This window comes from Danio rerio, chromosome 2 (assembly GCF_049306965.1).
Source record: "Danio rerio strain Tuebingen ecotype United States chromosome 2, GRCz12tu, whole genome shotgun sequence".
Lineage (NCBI taxonomy): Eukaryota > Metazoa > Chordata > Actinopteri > Cypriniformes > Danionidae > Danio > Danio rerio.
Window position 1 is genome coordinate 45,962,329 of NC_133177.1, and position 23,991 is coordinate 45,986,319.

General features: G+C 34.8%; 2 protein-coding genes across 35 annotated transcripts in view; one reads left to right on the forward strand and one right to left on the reverse strand.

Moving 5' to 3' along the window:
* Positions 1–23,649, reverse strand: part of adcy8 (adenylate cyclase 8 (brain)) — a 158,940-nt gene extending 135,291 nt beyond the window's left edge. For 4 of the 24 annotated variants that reach the window (XM_073910941.1, XM_073910848.1, XM_073910920.1 and 1 more), the window contains exons 1-4: positions 23,508–23,633; positions 18,362–18,476; positions 4,274–4,376; positions 2,138–2,291 (exon numbers count right to left, since the gene is read on the reverse strand). The gene's annotated coding sequence lies outside the window, so the exon portion shown is untranslated. Of the gene's footprint in view, positions 1–2,137; positions 2,292–4,273; positions 4,377–4,482; positions 4,875–18,361; positions 18,477–23,507 lie in introns of all 24 variants that reach the window. The other 20 variants (XM_073910969.1, XM_073910886.1, XM_073910972.1 and 17 more) reach the window with 12 other exon arrangements.
* The window catches only part of efr3a (EFR3 homolog A (S. cerevisiae)), a 100,403-nt gene continuing 100,059 nt past the window's right edge, over positions 23,648–23,991 (forward strand). For 10 of the 11 annotated variants that reach the window (XR_012385845.1, XR_012385858.1, XR_012385866.1 and 7 more), the window contains exons 1-2: positions 23,648–23,715; positions 23,890–23,991. Coding sequence is in view for 7 of the 11 variants with exons in the window: in XM_073913663.1 (XP_073769764.1) it covers positions 23,982–23,991 (10 nt within the window). In the remaining 4 variants the exon portion in view is untranslated. 11 annotated transcript variants of the gene reach the window in all.

Sequence of the window (23,991 nt, forward strand, 5' to 3'; positions counted from 1 at the left end):
TCTTTCTCCCTCTGATTTGAAACCACATCTTGTCACAAACTTTTTTTTTTTACACTTGATTGATGTTATGAAGTAAATTCAGTGTAAAAATTTGGTCAGTAAATCTTTGTTTGTAAAAAAAAAAAAAAAAAAAAAAACACACAAACATGCAAAACCGTATCCCACACATCTTTTTCACATCTTTGTACTTCTGTACACTGCATATAATTTTTATAGAGGGGAGTATTTATATCTGTATTTTGCAAATGACACCGGCCTTTCCTATAACTTTTTGGAAGCATCATTGTGGTTTCCAGAATGCTCTCTGTTGAAAATTTTTATTATGTAAACAGAACTTTCTCTCTAGGTTAGGAAAACATTCCCAGAATGATCTCTTTTGGGCCCAATCTCAAATGTATATATGTACCCCTTCCCCTTAGAGTGTGAAGGGGGATTGTTTCAAAATTTACCTCTAACAATTGGGACAGCACTACAGAACTTGCACACGTCATCCGATGTTCATATGAGATCAGATGATCGCGACTGCTGTAGTTATTCCAGTTGCTTTATTTTTTGTTTTTTATCTTTACGAAATCACTGAAGGCAACAATGTCATGTTATCATAACAAAAAGTTGTGGCAATAAGATTGCAACTGCGCATTTACACAGAGGCCATTTTCATCTATATAAACACACCTAAAGCAACTTTAATATTATAGCAGACATTCTAATTTGTGTATTTGTGCATTTTCTTACTTCCGGGTGTAACTATCCTGCCATTGTGGCTCGTGAATCCTGTGAAATTTTCTTACCCCTTGGTTTCGAGTGTGTTCTTGAAAAATCTTTGTACGAACGGTTATCTACCCCTACCCCTTAGCCTTACGCCTTCAAGCTAAAGAGAATTGGGACACCCTTTCACGGGAACGCGCAAAACGAGGGGTAGGGGGAAGGGGAAGGTTAAGGGTTGGAATCGGGATTGGGTCTTAGATTCTTTTTAAGTTGTTAGAAAAATTAACCATAGATCATTTATATTTGAATTCCAAAAAATAACCAAACCATAAGAAAACATTCTGTTTGCTACACTGTAAAAAAATATCCGTAAATTAATTTAAAAATAAATATTCGTTAATTTGTGATTCATGCTTTCATTTTTATTTTCCCCGTTCATTTCTGGTTTTGAATTGCATTATGGGACATTTTTTAACCATGTTAAGTTAAAAAAGTGAATTTTATTAAAATTTCTAATAGTTTAAAGAGATATTTTCTGGGTTGGTGATGTATATTATGGCACAAAAAACTTTCTGTTATTTTACAGATTCATTTATTTATTTATTTTACAATTACATTATTTAAAACTGTGTCATTAGGGCAGCATGGTGCCGCAGTGGGTAGCACAATCTTGCTTCACAGCAAAAAGGTCGCTGGTTTGAGCCTGGTTTCCCCCACAGTCCAAAGACATGTGGTACAGGTGAATTAAATAAACATAATTGGCCGTAGTGTATGTGTGTGTATGAATTTTTCCCAGTGCAGCTGGAAGGGCATCTGCTGCGTAAAACATATGCTTGAGAAGTTGCCGGTTCATTCCGCTGTGGCAACCCCAGATTAATAAAGAGACTAAGCTGAAAATAAAATGAATGAATGAATGAATGAAAATGTCATTAAAGTCACTTTGTTAAACTGTAGAGTTGAATTTTTAACATCAAATGTCGACAGACATTAGAGATTAAGCAGAGATTAAGCTTAACTGTAAATAAACAGAAAACACTTGTGATGCGTAAACTGTTAATTAACAGATGTTTTTTTGCAGTGTAATCTACACTGATAACCCTGTGAGTAGCATAACAATTGCAGATTTGTCATGACTTAATGTAAAATCAATAAAATCATAGATTTGAATCAAATCAATTTCAAATCAGAATTGTGCAACATAGTGATTGTGTCACAAATAATTCAGTCATCAGTGTTAGGCCTTTGCCAACGCCTGAATTCTTGTACATTGATTCACATTACAGCAAACTAGGGAGTGGAAGTAGCCCGTCGTTCTTTGTAAATTCACCTCACACACCTGTACGTGTTAAAGCGTCTTGATTACTGCAATTATTGGCTGAGATCATGGCTCAATACTAAGAACGACATCATTGACATGACACACACACACCTCACACTCTTTCCCTCCATCAGGCAGTCTGGGGAATAAAACTGAAGATCCGGCAGAAAGAAAAGGAGGCCCTGATGAATCGGAACAACGGCACACACATCCACACACACCTCGCACATTTACAGCGAAGAGGAAACCTGCACTAAAATAGCCACTGAAAAAAAAGACACAGAAAATACATTAGCACTTCAGCAGGAAAAGCATTACCACACACACACACACACACACACACACACACACACACACACACACACACACACACACACACACACACACACACAAACACACTCACACAGAGCATTTGGGCTCAAATAGGCATGAAGGGCATTCTATATTCAGCAGACACATTTGCGTAATTATAGAATCGCTGCCTGGAAAGACCAGGTGTCTGTGTTAGGTGCTTAATTTGTGTTTATCATGGTCGGGGTGTTTAAAATTAAATGCCTGGTCATAGTTTAATTCACTCTCCTTAATGCCATTGTGTATTTCTGATTACAAACACACACACACACACACACACACACACATTTGAAGCAGCTTAGTTTTTGACACAAACCTGAATGAATCATCTGCAGTCGCTACCCCAAACAACATAGGACAGTAGGAGGCAGTAGAGAGCAGCCCAACAAAAAGTACACAGCACATCCATACCCACATTGGGTTCTCATGTTTTATAGGGACTATGCATAAACATAATGATTTCTATACTGTAGAGAGTGTATATTCTGTGCACTTATCCCAAACATATGTCTAAATCCAACTCTCAAAGAAAATGTGGTTTTATATTGTCAAATGATCAATTTCTATTTGTTTTACATGCCATTTTCCTCACGGACACAAATAAATGTCCCCACAAGATCAAAATAACTTGTATAGCTATAATTGGAATGATATTTGGTCCCAACTTGATGAATACCAGGACTCTCTCTCTTATACAAACACCCAAGTGTTTTTATTCTGTACAAACTGTATTTTCTATTGGCATAACCCCAACTCTTCCCCTAAACCCAACCGTCACAGGAAACTGTACACAGTTTTTACTTTTTGAGAAAAAAACAACAACTAATTTTGTGTGATTTATAAGCTTTTTGAAAAATAAGGACATCAGCAATGTGCTCAAATTTCACCACTTTCTTGTAATACCTGTGTCATTATACAGATTTGTGTCCTGATGTGTCACAAAAATATGTACACACACATTAATAGTCTTTTAAAATATACACTATTTTATAGATTGTATAAAACTTTTATAAGTAAAATATTTAAAAATACAGTATGTATGAATAAAATATTAGTAAAATATATATTCTAAATTGTAATAAATTGAATAAAATTAAAATATATAGTTTTTACATGTAATATATATATATATATATATATATATATATATATATATATATATATATATATATATATATATATATATATATATATATATATATATATATATATATATATATATATATTAAAATTACAGTAAAACCGATTATTAATTTTGTATGTTTTGTACAAGGCTTATGGCCTCAGATTTGCAACACAATTGGATTCACAAATCCAATTTAAAAAATTTCAAACACGATTCAAAATACACAAATCCAATTCATGAATTCAAAACACGATTTAAAAATATGCAAATCCAATTAATAAATTTAAAACATTACTTAAAATACACAAATCCAATTCATGAATTCAAAACACGATTCAGAAATACACAAATCCAATTAAAAAATTCAAAACACAATTCAAAACTACACAAATCCAATAAAAAAAATTTCAAAACACGATTCATGAATTCAAAACAACATTTTAAATTATGTAAATTCTATTCATTTGGTGAAAATATTTATGATTTTTATCTGTGAATTCACAAATTGTGTTTACAAATTGGATTTTGTAAATGTGAATTTGGGCTTAATTTTATTTTGTAAATGTATTACTTTTGAGACTGATCTGGCTCTATACTATGAACGTGTTTCTTTGATTCATAACAAGGCTAAAAGATCACAACATTAAAAAAAAACTGAAAGGAACTAATTGTTTAAAACTTAAATTCCCACAAATCCACCCACGTTTCTGCTTCCATGCTGTCTTGTGCATGCCTGCATGTGTTTGTGTATGTGTGTCGCATTCAGCCACCTGTCAGCCCATTCTGCTGTTGATGTTTTAGGTTCCAGAACTGTAGGAGTGATCCATAAAACTGAGCCCCAGAGTCCAGTGCTCTTCACACTCGCTGCCGTTACTATGAGAGACGCGAAAAAGCAAAAAAAAAGCTGAAAAATCACAGCAAACAACAAGACTCTGGCCTATAATTAAAACCACATAATCTGTTTCAGCGTCTCTCTCACCTGCCTCATAATTAATACTTTCTCCGTCATTTCTTTTTATAGATCCACTTCCGCAACTGTCGATCTCTCATTTGGCCTTTTCCACTGTTGTTTTGATTTTCCCTTTCAGAGGCAGCCAGTGTTGTGTGTGTGAGAAAGAGCCAGTGTTTCACTTTACACTGCTATTAATAATGAAAACCCTCCATATCAAATCTGTTGTGTTCATAACCCCGTATAGCAGAGAGATGTAATAAAATCATGGCAGCAGTGGCCTAATGGTTAGAGAGTTGGAGTCCCAGCACTGGCACAGATTGTAGGTGAAGAGAGTGAATATTCGGCAACGGTTGAAGTGAGACACTTGAGCAAGGTAACAAAGTCCCCCACTGCTATAGGTGTGTGTTCGCGGGTGTAAGCTGTTTTGGATAAAAAGTTTCTGCTAAATGCTAAACTGTAAATGTAGAAGATAATACTAAACACAAAAGGTGAAAGTAAAAATAAAGCAAAATATATATAATATTAGTGGTGAATCTGCACTGTCTAAATTGAAAACACAGTATTTCAGCAAGGCAGTATTTGTTTGATAAAAAAAGTACTGTGAAATACCGTTGTTGTTGCTTTTTTATTGTATTTTAATACAATAGTGTATTTTAATACAATAAATGTACAATAATACAACAACTTAGTCCCTTTATTAATCCAGGGTTAATCCAGCCACAGCGGAATGAACCACAAACTTATCCAGCAAGTTTTTACGCAGCGGATGCCCTTCCAGCCGCAACCCATCTCTGGGAAACATCCACACAAACATTCACACACACTCATACACTACGGACAATTTAGCCTACCCAATTCACCTGTACCACATGTCTTTGGACTGTGGGGGAAACCGGAGCACCCGGAGGAAACCCACGCGAAGGCAGGGAGAACATGCAAACTCCACACAGAAACGCCAACTGAGCCGAGGTTCGAACCTTCTTGCTGTGAGGCCACAGCACTACCTATTGCGCCACTGCCTCGCCAGTAACTGATTCCAAGTTAGTAATTGCATTATTAAATTTGTATCTAAATGATTTTGTCTGAAAAATAACTAAATAATAACTCAATAATTCATTTAATAAGTCATTTAATTTCTTGGCTCAAAATGACTTAAAATCCATATACACCGGCCACTTTATTAGATACACCTTACTAGTACCGGGTTGGACCCCCTTTTGCCTTCAGAACTGCCTTAATCCTTTATGGCAACGATTCAACAAGTTATTGGAAATATTCCTCAGAGATTTTGGTCTATATTGACATGATAGCATCACGCAGTTGCTGTAGATTTATCAGCTGCACATCCATAGTGCAAATCTCCCATTCCACCACATCCCAAAGGTGCTCTATTGGATTGAAATCTGGTGACTGTGGAGGCCATTTGAGTACAGTGAACTCATGGTCATGTTCAAGAAACCAGTCTTATGATTCACGCTTTATGACATGATGCGTTATCCTGCTGGAAGTAGCCATCAGATGATGGGTACACTGTGGTGATAAAGGGATGGACATGGCCAGCAACAATACTCAGGTGGGCTCTGGAATTGACAAAATGATAAATTGGTACTAAAGGGCCCAAATTAAGTATCTCCAACACCATTACACCACCACCAGCCTAAACCGTTAATACAAGGCAGAATGGAGCAAAGCTTTCATGTTGTTGATGCCAAATTCTGACCCTACCATCTGAAAGCCATAGCAGAAATCGAGACTCAGACCGGGCAACATTTTACCAATCTTCTATTGTCCAATTTTGGTAAGCATGTGCAAATTGTAGCCTTAGTTTCCTGTTCTTAGCTGACAGGAGTGGCACCCGGTGTGGTCTTCTGCTGCTATAGTCCATCCGCCTCAAGGTTTGACTTGTGTGTTTAGAGATGCTCTTCCGCATACCTCGGTTGTAACGAGTGGTTATTTGAGTTCCTGTAGCCTTTCTATCAGCTCGAACCAGTCTGGCCATTCTCCTATTCATTATTATTTTATTTTATATTTTCCCCTAATATATTGTTTTAGGTGTACAAATTTTTACACTGTGATTTTAAGCATTTTTTAAGCTCCATTTTTAGCGTTGGTACAGGCTAATCTAATGTGTATGCACTAATATATTACTTTAAAGCATCTTATAGAAAATATTAACTTACAACAGAGATCTGTGAGAGCTGTACTCATTTATGCTTAGCACTCTATGTTATAACAGCAAATTAGATAAGGTCTAAACTACAGCATCATCATTGGGATAAGAGGAAATCAAGGTAAACTTGATTTTTGGTTTTAATGTCCTTGGTCAACATTTCAAATTCTGCTTGAGGGTACTACAGAATTCAAAAACAGAGACTCAAAATTATACAAATTTGGAATAAAGACATTTAAAGTACACACAGTTTTAAACAAAAGGATGTAAGAACAGCGAGGTCTCATTCATATTCATGCACTCTAATGCCCTACTTCCTCTATGGCATTATGGAAATTTAGTAAGACCCCCCGAAATATTGCATCAGGTCATTTATTATACTCATGTCACAACCAAATCACATTTTAAAGTCAAATGTGACAACTGACCTGCTGCAGAAGTAAGAAAAATAAAAAGGAAAAAGTCTTTCTGAAAATAATGATTTTTGCAAATTGTTTCTCTGAGGTGAAAATGCACAATGGCAGACCTTCACCTGTTCTGTTCTCTCCACTACAGTGTTACAATTACTGAAACACTCACGCTGGCTCACGGTGTCCAAGTACTTTTAAAATGAAAACCATTTGAGCACATTTCATTCAGAAGCTGATGGCTGTTCACAAAACCCACACAGTTAGCGCTAGTTTCCTTCTGTACAATCTTTCCATTGGTATGAACTATGATTGACAGCTCCACAAGTGCATTATTAATGCTTTAGAAAAACATCTCATTCTCACACGCAGCTCTGAAACATTTTGCACAGGCTGAACGTTAAAATCCCTCGCTTTTTACACTGCAGAACGTAGACAGATGCTAATTCCTTTTATCTCTTCAAGTTAATTGCATACGCTTTTTAATCAATGAAAATAGAACAGTTATTTTTACTGAAGCTTACAACTCTGGCTTTGCCTGTGATTTTTAATTCATTGTTTAAATGAATCCCGGAAAGCACTACTTGCATAAGACATTAATGTTTTATCGATGTCATAATATCTATGCATATTTTATGAAGGAGTTCCAGTCGGGTGTTGTAAACATATTGCATACAACACCTCGCCACTTCCCCAGACAATCTATTACATTGTTTGAGAGAGTTAATATTAAATGTCCAGTTGAGCACAATGGGAGATATTTAGTTGTTGGTAATGAAACAGTTGCTGGTCTTAGTTAAGCTTCATTCTTATAACAGAGGTTGTATTGAATAAATAAGTTGATAATAAATGATGAATTTTCCCCATTTATTAAAAAAAGTCCATTCTTCCATGTAAACTGTAGGAGAGTTTTTCAAAAGCTGCAAATCGTCCTAACTCCAAATTCTACTTGAAGATCAGAGGTCTAATGCTAGATTTGCAGTTTTTACAAACACCCGTCTGCCTAGCATGATACATCGCTGTATCCACTGTGATTCAGCTTCATTCATGTGGCTTAAGGGACAGGGGTCACCAAGTAAGTATAAGCTTGGGCAAAAGTCATTGGTCTGCAATATCTTTACAAGGTATTCATGCAGTCACAACAGAATGGGTCGTCTGACCAATCACAGCAGATGAGCCTCATGCAAAGGAGAGGTTTGATGTGCTGAGCAAATCATATTGGGGTCATTTGGATAATTAGGTACAAAGAAATGCATATTCTAAGACAATTAAAGTGTTTTTTGACCTTGCATGCATATCAGACTGTTGTTGGAGAACCCCAAAACCAAAATATGACCTTTTATAATGCGAAAAAGGGGATTTTTAAATGATGGATCTCAATCCTGGTCCTCGTGACCCCCTGCTCTGCACATTTGTATTGCTGTAAATTGCTAAAATAGCTCCCTATTCACTATTCCCTACACTATAGTCCAATTGAGGGAGTTAAAGTATTTTATAGTACATAATCATAATAAAAATTATCTTTTTATGCTTAAACTATTCTCGAATTACAGTTTGTGGAGTTTTGACAATCAGTAGTAATGAGCAAAAAATTATTTGTAATTGATGTACTTCGGGACATAAACTATAGATACAAGTTTTGGGACATCCCTCCAAATCATTTATGAGGTGTTTCAGTGACTTCCATTGTCACAGGTTTATAAAATCAAGCATTTACGCATTTATCCAAACTGCTTCTTTGAATATTTGTGGAAAAATGGGTCACTCTTGGGAACTCAAGCATGGTACAGTGATTGTGGAGTCAGATCAAAGTTTCAGTATAGTTATACCAAGGCACTGATTAAATCAGCATACTATTGTCTCAAAAACATTGCAAAAATTACAATAAATGCTTTGTTTCCAGTGAGGACTTAGAGAAACGTGCTCATGCTTTTATCAGCAGCAGGGTGGATTACTGTGTTGGACTCTTCATGGGCTTTCCCAAAAAGACAGTCAGACAGTTGCAGCTCATCCAGAACCCTGCTGCCAGGATTCTTACCAGAACCAGAAAATCAGAGCACATCACATCTGTCCTCAGGTCTTTACACTGGCTCCCAGTTACATTCAGAATAGATTTTGATGTATTATTACTTGTCTATAAATCACTAAATGGCTTAGGACCTCAATACATTACAGATATGCTCTCTAAATACAAACCTAACAGATCACTCAGATCATTAAAATCAAGTAAATTAGAAATTCCAAGAGTTCAGTCAAAGCAGAGCAAATCCACTTTCAGCTATTACACTGCCAGCTGTTGTATCAGCTTCCAACACTAGGCACATTCAAATCAAGACTTAATGCACATCTGTGCCTTTATGCAACAGGTGTAAGAAACATATTGCATATATTTTACCATTATGCATATTTTTGGAGCTGTGAATTGTTAAATGAGTATTTTCTGTGATAGTCCTGAAATATCACAAGACTTCATTAATATATCTTTTTGAGGTAGACTTGAATGAAGCATTAGACCCTTTATTCACAAAAAGGTTAATTCTGATTTGATAAAATATTTAAAAAAAAATAACACACTGCATTTTGAATATTTAACATATTGTTTTAAAAAACAAAACATAATTTTTTTAGAAACCTGGAATATTTTTTGGAATGAATATTCCCTTTATGAACCCTTTGACCTACAAAAAAAACATTGTTATCACACTGACCACTCAAACGCTGTTTTTTGATTTCTGTTTTACTGAAGATGATGATATGTTTTTATATTTACTCTGATGCTATTTAATGCTGAATATTCCTTTTTTTAATTGTGCTTATTGTTATATTGTAAAATGATAAATAAATGAATAAAAAATATGTTCAGCCTTTAGCCTTAACTGAATGAGCACTGTGCTAGATCAGACAGATCACACTATTATGTCTTTCTTTTTTTTCATTCTTTTAAAACCTGTTTTAAAGCATTTTAATCTGTTTTTATAAATATTTTTTATTCTTTGTTATTGTTTTTTTCTATACCTGTTTTTTAAATTAATTTTATGTAAAGCCCTTAGAATTACCATTGTGTATGATATGTGCTATATACAGTAAATAAAATTGCTTTGCCTTGACTTCAGTAAGAAATTACATCCTGTGCGATAAGTCCATCCAATTCCTCCCTACTAAACATTCCACACTCAACTGTTAGTGGTATTATAAGAACATGGAATAAAAATTAGCTATTTTGGGAATCTAAAGATTGCCTTTTCTTATTCCAACATGACATGTATGAGTGAGTTTGGCGTGAATGGCCTGCACAGAGTACTGATCTCAACCTGATTAAACACCTTTTGGGATTGGGAGCCTGGCATTCCCTCCAACATCAGTGCATGACCTCACAAATGCGCTTTTGCAATCAGGGTGAACAATTCTCATTAACACACTTCTAAACCTTGTGGAAAGCTTTCCTAGAACAGCTGAAGCTGCAAGGTGTGGGTCAACTGCATACTGTATTAAACCATACGGATTAAGATTGGGATGTCATTAAAGTTTGTGTGCATGTACTGTAAAGGCAGATGTCACAGAACATTAGACAATAAATGTATTTTTTGAATCTAAACATGATTTTCAATGAGAAAAAAAATCATGGGATTTTATTCTTTTGAAACTTTGATGAAAGATTACAATGCATTGTTCTTTTTTTCGCATACACTGAAGCACACGTGAAGCTTACTGTGTCACTATACGAGAACGTAAACAACATCAATTTCCAGAGCTACTCTGAGAGCTGCTTTACCAGCATTTCACCATTTAATTTAATAAAAGCTATACACAGATAACATCATATAAACAACTTATAATTATAACAGAAATAAATTATTATTGTGTGATACACAGTATATAATGTAGTTTCCAGAGCAAAATTGCCGTTATGCAATGTGGAGTATATAGCAAGGTTTTCATTCTGCTTGTATTAAAAATAAGGAGAAAAAAATCACCATTCTGAATTCCAAAAATACCCTTTTATAGTGAACAAAGAATGAATTGCACTATAAACAAGCTTTTGCACAATGAAAAAGTACCATGGATGTTAATAATTCTCCTTAGATCTATAATAATAAAATAATAATAAAAAAATAATAATAAAATCCTACTGTACATTTTAACAAAAAATGTTCGGTAACACTTTATAATAACTACACACAATAAATAATTTATTAAGCATTAGCAAATAGTGAACTCATTATCTGTTAAGCATTAACTCTACATTAATAAGCGTTAGTAAGCAGTTTATAACTGCAGCTACAAATGCTCTATTCTTGACTTATAAGCACCTATATAATGTGTTTAATGATTGTATTTTCATACTTAGTTAATGATTTATTTTTCATTACTAAATTAAGTATCAAATTATTTACAAACCGTTTGTATTTAAGAGTAGCTGAGGGTTTTTAGGATCATTCAGAATGAGTTAGTAAATGATTAATAAAATATTGAAATCAACATTTATAATTCTCATTATTCAGGCATATACTAATAGTTAACTAATATGTTAATAAATGCTTTATTATCTCAACTTCATGCAGTTTTGCGACCTAATATAAAGTGAGGACTATTCATGCTTTATAAGTCCCTTATAAATGACAAATAAAGGCTCAGAATCAAATGAACAATAATCTGTGCAATATTTCTAAAAAGTAAAATTACTGTAAAGTTTAAACATTGCCAAATAACAGGAGAGTCAAAATATGACATCCAACTGGATAAAACAACAACAATATAATAATTAAACAATAAAATAAGATGCCATGTTTATCCTTATAGTGATTTTATTTTAGATAAGCTTGCAAAGATTTATTTTTCATTTGAAGTACAGTTTCAGGTGTGTATCTTTAAATGAATAGGAATAAATAAAGTCATTCTTCCTGTTTAGAATTTAACTGAGCCTTTATTTGTCATTTATAAGGGATTTATAAAGCATGAATAGTCCTCACTTTAGATTAGGTCACAAAACTGCATAATGTTGAGTTAATAAAGCATTTATTAACATATATAGTAACCATTACTTTATGCCTGAATAATAAGACATATAAACTTTGATTTCAATAGTTTATTAATCATTTACTAACTCATTCTGAATGATCCTAAAAACCCTCAACTACTCTTAAATACAAACGGTTTGTAAATAATGTGATACTTAATTTAGTAATGAAAAATAAATCATTAGCTAAGTATGAAAATACAATCATTAAACATATTATATAGGTGCTTATAAGTCAAGAATAGAGCATTTGTAGCTACAGTTATAAACTGCTTACTAACGCTTATTAATAGAGTTAATGCTTAACAGATAATGAGTTCACTATTTGCTAATGCTTAATAAAGGATTCATAGTGTGTAGTTATTATAAAGTGTTACCAAAATGTTCTGCTTGTTAAACTACTTATGTAAAATTAAAACAACACAATTCTTGAGATTTTTTTGTGACAACACAATTGCTTTACGTTCAATCTACTTAAAATTGTTAAGTTATCTTAAATTTGTGAAGTAATCGATTTGTGTTGGGACAACCTGAATAAGGGCGAGGCAGTGGTGCAGTAGGTAGTGCTATCGCCTCACAGCAAAAAGGTTGCTGGGTCGCTTGTTTGAACCTTGGCTCAGTTGGCGTTTTTGTGTGGAGTTTGCATGTTCTCCCTGCCTTCGCGTTGGTTTCCTCCGGGTGCTCTGGTTTCCCCCACAGTCCAAAGACATGCGGTACAGGTGAATTGGGTAGGCTAAATTGTCCGTAATGTATGAGTGTGTGAATGTGTGTGTGGATGTTTCCCAGAGATGGGTTGCGGCTGGAAGGGCATCCGTTGCGTAAAAACTTGCTGAATAAGTTGGCGGTTCATTCTGCTGTGGCGACCCAGGATTAATAAAGGTACTAAGCCGACAAGAAAATGATGAAATGACAACCTGAATAAATTGTGTGGAATCCTACATTTTTACAGTGTACACTGTTAAAATGCTGCGTTCCACACGTCCGATTTGTGTTGTTCTTGTCTTGGTATTTACAATTTTAACTGGATTGAATATGAAACAATTAAGTTATCCCCAAAAAACGTCAGGAATCATGTTGTTTCAGTTCATTTGAAGTAAGTAGTAGCGTCTTTTTTATGCATTTTGCTAAACTGTGCTAATAAAAAATGCAATGCCATTATATTATGACTGTGAAAAGCACACAGTCTAGCAGTTCTTACTGTTTCCCAGAGTGCATACACACAACACTCATTATCCGATACAAAAATGAGCATTGGTCAAAAGAACTATGATTCTCTCAGAAAGCCATTTCACTGCATTCCTGCTTGATTACAGCCTGATCCTGCATCTTTGCACATTCCAATCCATTGAAGTGACACTCAGCCACACATTTCACCTTTCTATCGCTCGTCATCTCAGAAAAGATCTTCACACTGAGCTGTGACGCATGCGACTGGATGCCTACTCATCACCCTGGAGCTCTACCTGCAGTGTTCTCGTCCTCCCCCATGATGAAGCTCTTCACTACAGTCTTATTTATAAGGATTTTACAACATGCACTGACTCACCAGTAATGACTAGTGTTTCCTGACAGGTTCTGTCTGCCCTGCATCATGATCTTAAAAGCACTCCTGGAAATAGTTTAAATTTAGCACTTGACTTGTGCTGGATTCTTTTCAACCTGTCCAAGCAGATGCCACTTTACATACACCTTTTATATAAAGCCTTCCTAGAAATCATCTACTAGCAATAAACCTAAATTTGTTTATCTAAAGTTGAGTAAAAAAGTGTTTACTGAATTTCCATCAAGAAATCAATTGAATAGGACCTGCCAGACAAAGTGAAGTAGACCAAAAGATCCTCAAAGCTAAACATCATGCCAATCCAAAGAAATTCAAACACAAACGAGAAAGAAAATAATTGAGATCTACTAGTCTGCAGTGGCGGATTTAGGCATGGACAATATGGGTGATAGCCTTGGGCGGCGTCTTGCTATGGGTGACATGGAGACCCCCCAATCTCCAACTCTTCAAGTTCATCCAGGACACCCCTTCCCTCAACCCCCCCGGTTTTCACTTTCATCCGCAAACCTGCCCCCACCCCTCCCACCCCGTTCCTTATTTTACTATAAGGGGGGCACCAACTCCGTTTGCCTATGGCGCCAGTTAAGCTTGCGATGGGACTGCTAGTCTGTAAAAGCTAATAAAGCCATTCTTCACACAACGGTATGTGAACAGATCATTGATTTTTGAAATGAAGGTTTTTATTATTACATAAGGATAAAATACAAAACATTGCTTTTCGCAATCAAGAAATTACTTAAATAGACCCTGCTTGACAAAGTGAAGTGGACCAAAAGATCCTCAAAAGCTAGACATCATGCCGAGATCCAAAGAAACTCAAACATAAATGAGAAAAAATGATTGAAATGTACTAGTCTGCAGTGGCGGATTTAGGCACGGACAATATCGGTACTTGCCCAGGGCAGCATCTTGCTATAGGTGGCATGGAGGCCCCTCCAACCCCCATCTCTTCAATTTTATCCATGAAACCCTTTCCTTTAATCCTCCCGGTTTTCACTTTCATCCGCGAACCCCCCCACCCGCTCTTTACTGTAGTCCGCGTAAGGGTGTCATGAACATTGCGAGGGAGGCACGAATGCCGTTTGCCTAGAGTGCCACTTAAGTTTGCAAAGGTACTGCTAGTCTAATCTAATAAAGCCATTCCAACCCCTTTTCACACTACTGAAGGTGAACACATCAAGTTTTGAAATTAAAGTTTTCTTTTATTGCAGGAAGATAAATAATAAGACATTGCTGTTCGCAATCAAGAAATCACTTAAGTAGAACATGCATGAGAAAGTGAAGTAGACCAAAAGATCCTCAAAAGCTAGGCATCATGCCGAGAACAAAAGAAACTCAAACACAAATGAGAAAGAAAATAATTGACATCTACCAGCCTGGAAAACCTAACAAATCCATTCCAAACACTTTTCCACACTATTGTGTGTGAAAGCAATGGAATGGTAATGCCGTTCAGACAACAACAAAGATATCTATGTTGCAAAGCTAAGCTTAAATATTACATAGATTCAATTCAAAGTATTTTGTAAGAGCTGAAAAAATGAATAAAACTGTAAATTTGTGGTGTTTTTTTAATGAATGTAACAAATTTAGGCATTCAAATTTATACGTTCAGATCTGTGCATGTAACATCAGATATCATTTTATATTATAAATACATTTTATATTTTGCAGTACTGAGCCTTCTGTATTTTGTGTTTGTATTGTAGTAATACAAAAGCAATAGCTAACAATATTGTTTTATATCAAAGCTTTTTCATCCTGTAATGACATTCATTGTTTAAATACAAAATTGGTATAATATTTTAAACAACTGACAGATAACTGCATTTCGACTGAAAAAAGTTATAGATTTAATTAAAGTATTTGACAATACAGATGCAATTAATAAAATACTACAATATACGCAAATAACAAATGTTTAAACTTCTCCTGGAAATCTATTCCAGCAGGCAAATATTGCCTCTTAATGCAAAAGATAATTTGTCATGTTGTACTTGAGTCACAATTGCAACATCTTTGATGATCTTCACTCTTTGAAATCTGCTCCGACAGAGCAATCTGTTCTCTCCGAAACATAATAATGTTTGCAGGGGCTTCTCAGACATTTTACAAAACTAAGACGCCCAGCCATTCGGCTTTCTTTTTATATAGAATCACTGTCAATGTGAATCATTGTGTAGGAGTCCGGGGTCTATTTAATCTTGTCGGGGGTTTGAGTGCATATTCAGAAGATGCTCGCAATTGCAAATATCATGCGTGTTTTTATTACGCAATCATTCTATAAATCGATTCTGAGCGAAGACCACAGAATAGACATTTCTCCCAAATGCTATGAGTTTGTGAAAAATGTCAAACCCCCTCTGGAGAGAGTGAGAAAAGAATCAAGCTGTCTCTGTTTCTCTCTGACACAAACTGTTGTTCTGTGGGTCAGTATTGATCTAAAGCTTGGTGTGAAACTTGCAGGTGAAAAACTAGAAATCCTTAAAGGTGGATGTGTTGTGCAGGTATGTAAATAATGGATGATGCGTACTTCAGACTGATTTCTTTTTAATGTAGAAATTGGGGAAAAAAGCCACAAAGTTGATGGAACACAACAGCCTATAATTTACACTCACCGGCCATTTTATTAGGTATACCTGTCTAACTGCCTGTTAACGCAAATTTCTAATCAGCCAATCACATGACAGCAACTCAAGGCAGTAAGGCATGTAGACATGGTCAAGTTCAACGATCTGCTGCAGTTCAAACCGAGCATCAAAATGGGGAAGAAATGTGATTTAAGTGACCTTGAACGTAGCATGGTTGTTAGTGCCAAATGGGCTGGTCTGAGTATTTCAGAAACTGCTGATCTACTGCGATTTTCACGCACAATCATCTCTAGGATTTACAGTTCTATGAGTGCAAACGACTTGTTGCAGCCAGAGGTCAGAGGAGAATGGCCAGACTGGTTTGAGTTGAAAGAAAGGCAATGGTAACTCAAAAAACCACTCGCTTCAACCGAGGTATGCAGAAGAGCGTCTCTGAATGCACAACCCGTCCAACCTTGAGGCAGATGGGCTACAGAAACAGAAGACCACACCGGGTGCCACTCCTGTCAGCTAAGAACAGAAAACTGAGGCTGCAATTAGCACAGGCTCACCAAAATTGGACAATAGAAGATTGGAAAAAATGTTGCCTTGTCTGATGAGTCTCGATTTCTGCTGCTTTCTTCGCACACTTTGGGCTCATTACTACCAATTGAGCATTGTGTCAAAACCACAGCCTAAATGAGTATTGCGGTTGACTATGTCCATTCTATGTCCATGACCATGACCATAGTGTGCCCATCTTCTGATGGCTACTTCCAGCTGGATAATGTTTTCTTGAACAAGACAATGATTTCACTGTACTCAAATGGCCTCCACAGTCACCAGACCTCAATTCAATAGAGCATATTTGGGATATGGTGGAACAGGAAATTCGTATCATGGATGTGCAGCCGAGAAATCAACAGCAACTGCGTGATGCTATCATGTCAATATGGACCAATATCGCTTGTTTAATCTATGCCATAAAAGATTAAGGCAGTTAAGGCAAAAGGGGGTCCAACTTGGTACTGGTAAGGTGTACTTAACAAAGTGGCTGGTGAGTAAATACAGTATAAAAAGTGAAACATGAAAATGTTATAATTTATGCAACTTTAAATCATTGAAAATTTTATTTATTCAATAGAAAACATAAGAAGTTTTGATGGTTCTCTCCATGAAGTGACTTTGTAAAGTCACTGGTGACAACAATAAACTAATAAAAACATTACACTATCATACATGTAGTCTGTGCAGGTATGGCTTAAACAATGCATTAGGCCTGTCATCTGCTTTTTGTGTTTGACATATATACATATATATAGTTGAAGTCATGATTATTAGCCCTCCTGAATTATTAGCCCCCCTGTATATTTTTCTCCCAATTTCTGTTTCATCAAGAGAAGATTTTTTGAACACATTTCTAGACATAATTTTTATAACTCATTTCTAATAACTGATTAATTTTATCTTTGCCATGATGACAGTAAATAATATTTGACTAGATATTTTTCAAGATACTGGTATTCAGCTTAAAGTACAATTTAAAGGCTTAACTCGGTTAATTAGGTTAAGTTATGGTAATTAGGCAAGTCATTTTTTTGTAGACAATCCAAAGAATATTGCTTAAGGGCTTAGTATTGCCCTTACAACAGTTTTAAACAAATTAAAAACTCCTTTTATTCTAGCCAAAATAAAACAAATAAAACTTACTCCAGAAAAAAAACATATTACAGGAAATACTCTGAAAAATTCCTCTGTTAAACGTCATTTAGAAATATTTGAAAAGGTAAAGAAATTCACAGGAGGGCTTATAATTTTGACTTCAACTGTATTACCCTAAAGATAATTACAAGAAACTATTTTATTATCACTCTAGCACCATTTTACCCCACTAAAAATCATACAGGGAAGTAAATATGACACCAACTATTAATATGGACTATTGTGAACTTCCCTCTTTTACTCCTGAAAATGTACAGTGAGCTGTACTGAAATATTGCAAATGCTGGACTATACAGTGACATAAATAATATGCAAGCAAATATAATCTAAATAATCAAAACAAGAAAAATGCTGTTTATATTTATATGTTAAAAATGTACATAATTGATTTTGATATTCACATACATTTAAAACCCTCAAAGCTCATTCAAAATGTAATATTTGCTGTAATTTACTCACCCTTAAGCCATCCAGGAACAAGGTGACATTTCTTTCTTCCCCGCTAGAGCATTAAAGAAGACTTGAGCTGAGGCCCTTGCTTTATAGTGAAATGCAAATTGATGGTTGATTGGCACTTTGAGAGAGAAAACAAATATATACAGAAAAAAAAGAGTTTATATGAAGTGAACTCATAATTTCAATCCATTGTAAATAAACAGTGTCATCTCACATATGAGTACATCTCACATATGTTGAATCTCTAAACTGTCATTACCATCTGTCAATATTTTACACAGACTTCATTGTATCATCAGGAGCCATGGACATTTATTTTGTTTTGTTCTTTGTTTTGTAGATTCTGACCAAAACAGAAAATCAGAGCACATCTGGTCCTCAGGTCTTTACACTGGCTTCCTGTTACATTCAGATTAGATTTTAAAGTATTATTAGTTAATAATATATCACTAAATAAGACCTAAATACAATGCAGATATGCTAACAGAATATACTAACCTAACAGATCACTCAAAGCAGGGTGAATCCGCTTTCAGGTTCTCCCCCAAACCCCAAATCTTTTCCAAACCGCAGTATACCTTGAAATCAGGTTATCGTCCCATGCCTACTCCAGACAGAAATGCCAACTGGCCCAGCTGGGACTTTAACCAGCGACATTCTTAGTGTGACGCAACAGAGCTAACCACTGAGCTACCAAGCCGCTGCACAAACAATCAGCACAATCAAATGAACACTTTAAACACATCCGTTTAGCTCTTCTTTTACCAAATAAGAATTGCACTATATTTGACTGTCTTTCTGTCTTCTTTTTAATTTTTTCTAAACTTTTTTTTAACACTTTAATTTGTTTTAGTTATTTTATTTCTATGATGTTTTACTGATAATGTCTGATTGGTTTATAATTATTTTTTATCTTATTGTTTTTGGAAAAGCAATTTGAATTACCATTGTGTATACATTACCATTGTGTAATTCAAAATAATCTGGAAATACCATTGTGTGTATAGTGTATGCTATATACAAGCTTGCCTTACCCTATATGAGGATTGTTTTTTTTTAACTCTTAAACCCATAGAAGTCATTATATATATTAAAGCTGCAGAATATATAGTTTCAGCATCGATATTGCAATGTGAGCTTCCGCAATAGACACATCACAAAGATATGCTAAGATGATTGTTGAGTCTGTATTATAGTTGACTAGGAGCTGCAGATTTGTATTTAATCACTGTATTTATATGGAGTTTAAATGATTTATAAAAAAAATCTAAATCTTACTTTCTAGTCAATGTTTCTTGTCTAACTATACATTTCAAGCGAAAACAAGATTATTTCACTTACCCCAGTGACAGATAATTTAGTTTGTTTTAAGGAAAAACTTTTAATTTTCACTTATTTCTTCTGACAGTGAAAACTAAACAATATTTTTTTATTTGCTCTAAAAAAATTGAGATATTTGCACTAGAAATGAGACAAAAATGAGAAAAGCATTTATTTTGCATTGTGATAATTTATTTTCTGTACCTGAATACTGTAAGACTCCCCAGAAAACCCTCAAATAGAGCTATTCAAGCTATCTTGTGAAACTGTATTTATATCGCAACATGTATCACAGAAAAATAAAATATCGCAATATCAGATTTTTCCAATATTGTGCAGCCCTACTATGAATCATTAACTAGCAGGTTTCCAATTGAAAAAATGTTTACTTTTCTACTAAAGAAAAAAGGCATCTACATATTAGATAGCTTATTTACATTTACATTTTTGATTGATCTATCATTTTATATGTATTAAATTACTGTCCTTCAACTGATTTGGAAAATAAAGAGCATGTGAGCATGTATGTGAGCAGCTGACAAATATTATATGTCCATTACCGTCAATATTAAATGTTGAAATGCATATAAATAGCAAAGTTGCATTTACTCCATGTGTGTGTGTGTTTGTGTGCAAGCAGGCAATATTCAAATAACCGCAGTACTTTACTGAATGGCTGCAATACCAGCAGCCATTTGTGCACACAAACAAACACAGAGCTAAACCATTACTCAATCAATCAAACTGCCCAAACTTTCAAGCCTCATTAAACCACCAATATCAATGAGGCAGAAAATGTGTGCATGTGCATATGTGTGTGTGGGTGGGGTGGGCCACAGAGAGAAAAATCACATCGCATAAATGTGATGGAGATTATTGGTGAAATAGGATTATTTGGCCAGCATTTCAGTAATTATTATGCAAATCTTTGCGTCTGCTTATCTCTGTGCTGCATCAAACCATTTCGTTCAACGGCAGTGTTGCTCTCTTTAGCACATTTTATTAAACCTTTGAGACATAATAATATAATTTCGATGAATGTAGTTGCAGAGAATTACACAGGATGTGCGCAAGTATGGGAGTGATTGGAGCTATGTGTGTGTGTGTTTTCAGTGTTTTAACAGATGCTTGGATAAAATGGAGCTTAATCACATATTAATTCCTCTAAAGCAAAGGTCTTTATCTTAATACTGTGTATTCTGTCTCTCTCTCTCTTCAATCAAACACACACACACGCACACACATGCACACTAGCTTAGTTTGACTGGATGGTTTCAGCTTATCCTAATATAATCCAGTTATACACAGGAGGTCTGACACAGGCAGACATTACTGGGCTTTGTATTATTTTACATTATGACTACTGCAAATGATTGGATTCTGCCCATAATGTGTCGTAATGAAATGGCAAGCAAGACATCAACAGTCAGATGCAGCAACCCCATTCAGTCTATTAATTACACTGTGGAAATGCTAGAAAGTGTTTTATAACTCAAGGGGTTTGTTGCAGCTTTATAGGCATTGGCTGTTTTAATATTAGACTTAAATTTGTGCCATCGTTTACTCACTTTTATACCAAACCTATGTTATGTGCTATGTTCTGTTTTGTTAAACACATGGTAAATTATAAAAAATTGAAAATAGACATGTTTGCCCATATTTTCCATTAACAATAAATGAAAAATAAACACTTTAAATGCACTCTCAGAAATAAAGGTAGGAGCGCTGCCACTGAGCCAGTACATGCTTGTGTCTAAAGTATACTTTTTCTTATGAAGATCCAAAATCCAAGCTTGCTTGAGAACTGTGGGCCGAAAGTAAATATCGCAAACTGTATTAAATTAAAGTTGCCAATGTGATTTGCTCATTTATTCCATAATATTTAAAAAATATATAGAAAAAAAATAGTTCAACCGTATTTACTAATGCATTAAAATGTTTTGAAGACGTATATTAATTTAACAAACTTATTACAATAAATCAACGACGAATACACTAGTCATGCTGAACCTGCCTTTGCCTGGGTTTGCAAACTGCTGTCTTCTGCTTTGTCCCCTATTTTTAAGTGACAGTATGTACATTCATTTAAAAAATCTGGTTTTATAACAACATTTAATTGAAAAATTTAAATTTCGGTTTGCTTTTTTGTAGCTCAAAAATTAACGAACAAATGGATAGATTGAATACAAATAAGAATCTCTGTTAAAGGCATTTCCCAACCCTTTACCCTTCCCAGACATTTTCCCTCTGGTGGGTCAAATCAAAGCATACAAAAGGCCAACTTTGACATGCGGGCCCTAGTTTGAGCATTACTGATTTAAAGGAGTTCTTATTGGTATCTTAAAAGTACTTACAGTGCTCAGCATAATTGAGTACACCCCATTTTATGAATACTTTTATCCATTTCTCAGTGAATATGGGTAATATATTTTTGTGCATTTGAACAAAACAGATTTATTAAATGGATATATTTATTAGAAAAATATTTTAGTCACCAAACATATTTAGAAATTGAAAGACAATACGATAAAATTTAAGCTAAATATTGTACAGGGTTCATCCACATTTTAATACTAAAAGTCCATGATTTTTCCATGACTTTAAGGTAAATTTTCATGACCGAATGTTCCATTTTCTACGTAAAAAAAAAAAAAAAAATATATATATATATATATATATATATATATTTAAAAAAAACTTATTACAGCATGTCATAAAAACATGCAACAATCTATTGAGTTTCAATTTATATTTATATCTATGCAAAATTGATTTAGATTATGCTTACATTACACAAATAATGTTAGAGTATTTAATTGGCCAAGAACATACAAAGAAGTAAATAACCTATATTCAAGTATACAGATTAAAAAATTAGTTTTTTTTATATTTTTCCCTGACATATAAATTCGGGTGTACTAGTTTTTGGACTGTTGCAAGTAATTTTGTTTGATAAGCTCTAGATTTGGCTTCAGTACTGACTAATCTAATGTATATGCACAAGTATAATATTGTATAGCTTCCTAATCAAAATGTACATTTAAAAGATAGATTTGCGAGGGATGTATTTATGTATATGTATATGTTGAGCACTGTATTTAGTTCCTAAACATTTCAAAGGTATTGCACTGCTTAGGCACTAATATGTGCTTTTAGGGTATTAACATTGACCCTTCAGCTACAAACTTGCACCTTCTGAAACAGTACTGGCCCAGTGAAAGCTCTTGTTTATATTTTTCTAAGAGGATCAATAACGTTATCAACATTAAAGCTGACTTTATTATAATTTCATAATGAACTAAACTATAGCGTAGTTTTGTATTTTTAAAAAGTCTAAATGTTAAAGTGATTTGCTAATTTGATTAAAAACCCTATTATAAGCCACATTTATGAGGTTTTTGCATTATTTGTGCCATAAAAAAAATCCAATTTACTGTATCAGCAATGATAAAAAAAAACAAGCAAACTGCATTTAGAATGACTATTTGCATAGTACCACAGAGTAAAATAAAGACAAATTTCTAAGCATTAATGATGACAGAAATGTAATTTCTGACTGAACTAATCCTTTAAGATTTAAAAATAAATGAAGAGTAAAAATATTCTGGTGACATGCCATCCAAAACTTGGAACTAATAGATCTTTTAATAAGATTTTTTCAATTATTCCACCAACCAGGACACACTTGAGCAGTTCATTAACCTAAATCAAAGACAACCGGGATTGCCCTGCTTATTAATTTTAGAAGTTAGATGTAAGAGCTGATAATACACACATTCCCAGAGACTTGTCATTATATTATAATAAACTTCTTCTGTCCTCTACCCACCTGTTCCACTGTGCGAGTTCCCGAGGCGTGTGTGTGCGTGTGTGTGTCTCATGTTTTTGTTTTTTTCTGTCGCCCTCGACGCGTGCACGGCGCGCGCTCTCCTCTCTGTTCTCATCACCGACTATCACTTCCGTGTTGGCGTGTCTCGACGTCACGCGGAATGTGAAGCAGGAAACACGGATGTGTTGCGCTTAATCTGCATCTACAGGTATTCACACACAACTCTCTTTCTTCACTTCTTTAATTCTTAACAACACAGTCGCAGCACCGCCATGTTTGATAACGTGCGTTCATATTAAGATCGGTGTTGTTGACGGGTTCTGATTGGATTCGTTTAATCCGTGTTTGTGTGTGTCCGTTTGTATGTATGTGTGTGAACCAGCCGTGTTCCGATCCATATGTTGAAGCCAAACCCCCTTCCGAGCTGATCTGATCCAGACGCGGAGCATCGGTTGAACGGTACCGAGTGGAGGAATGCCTGCCG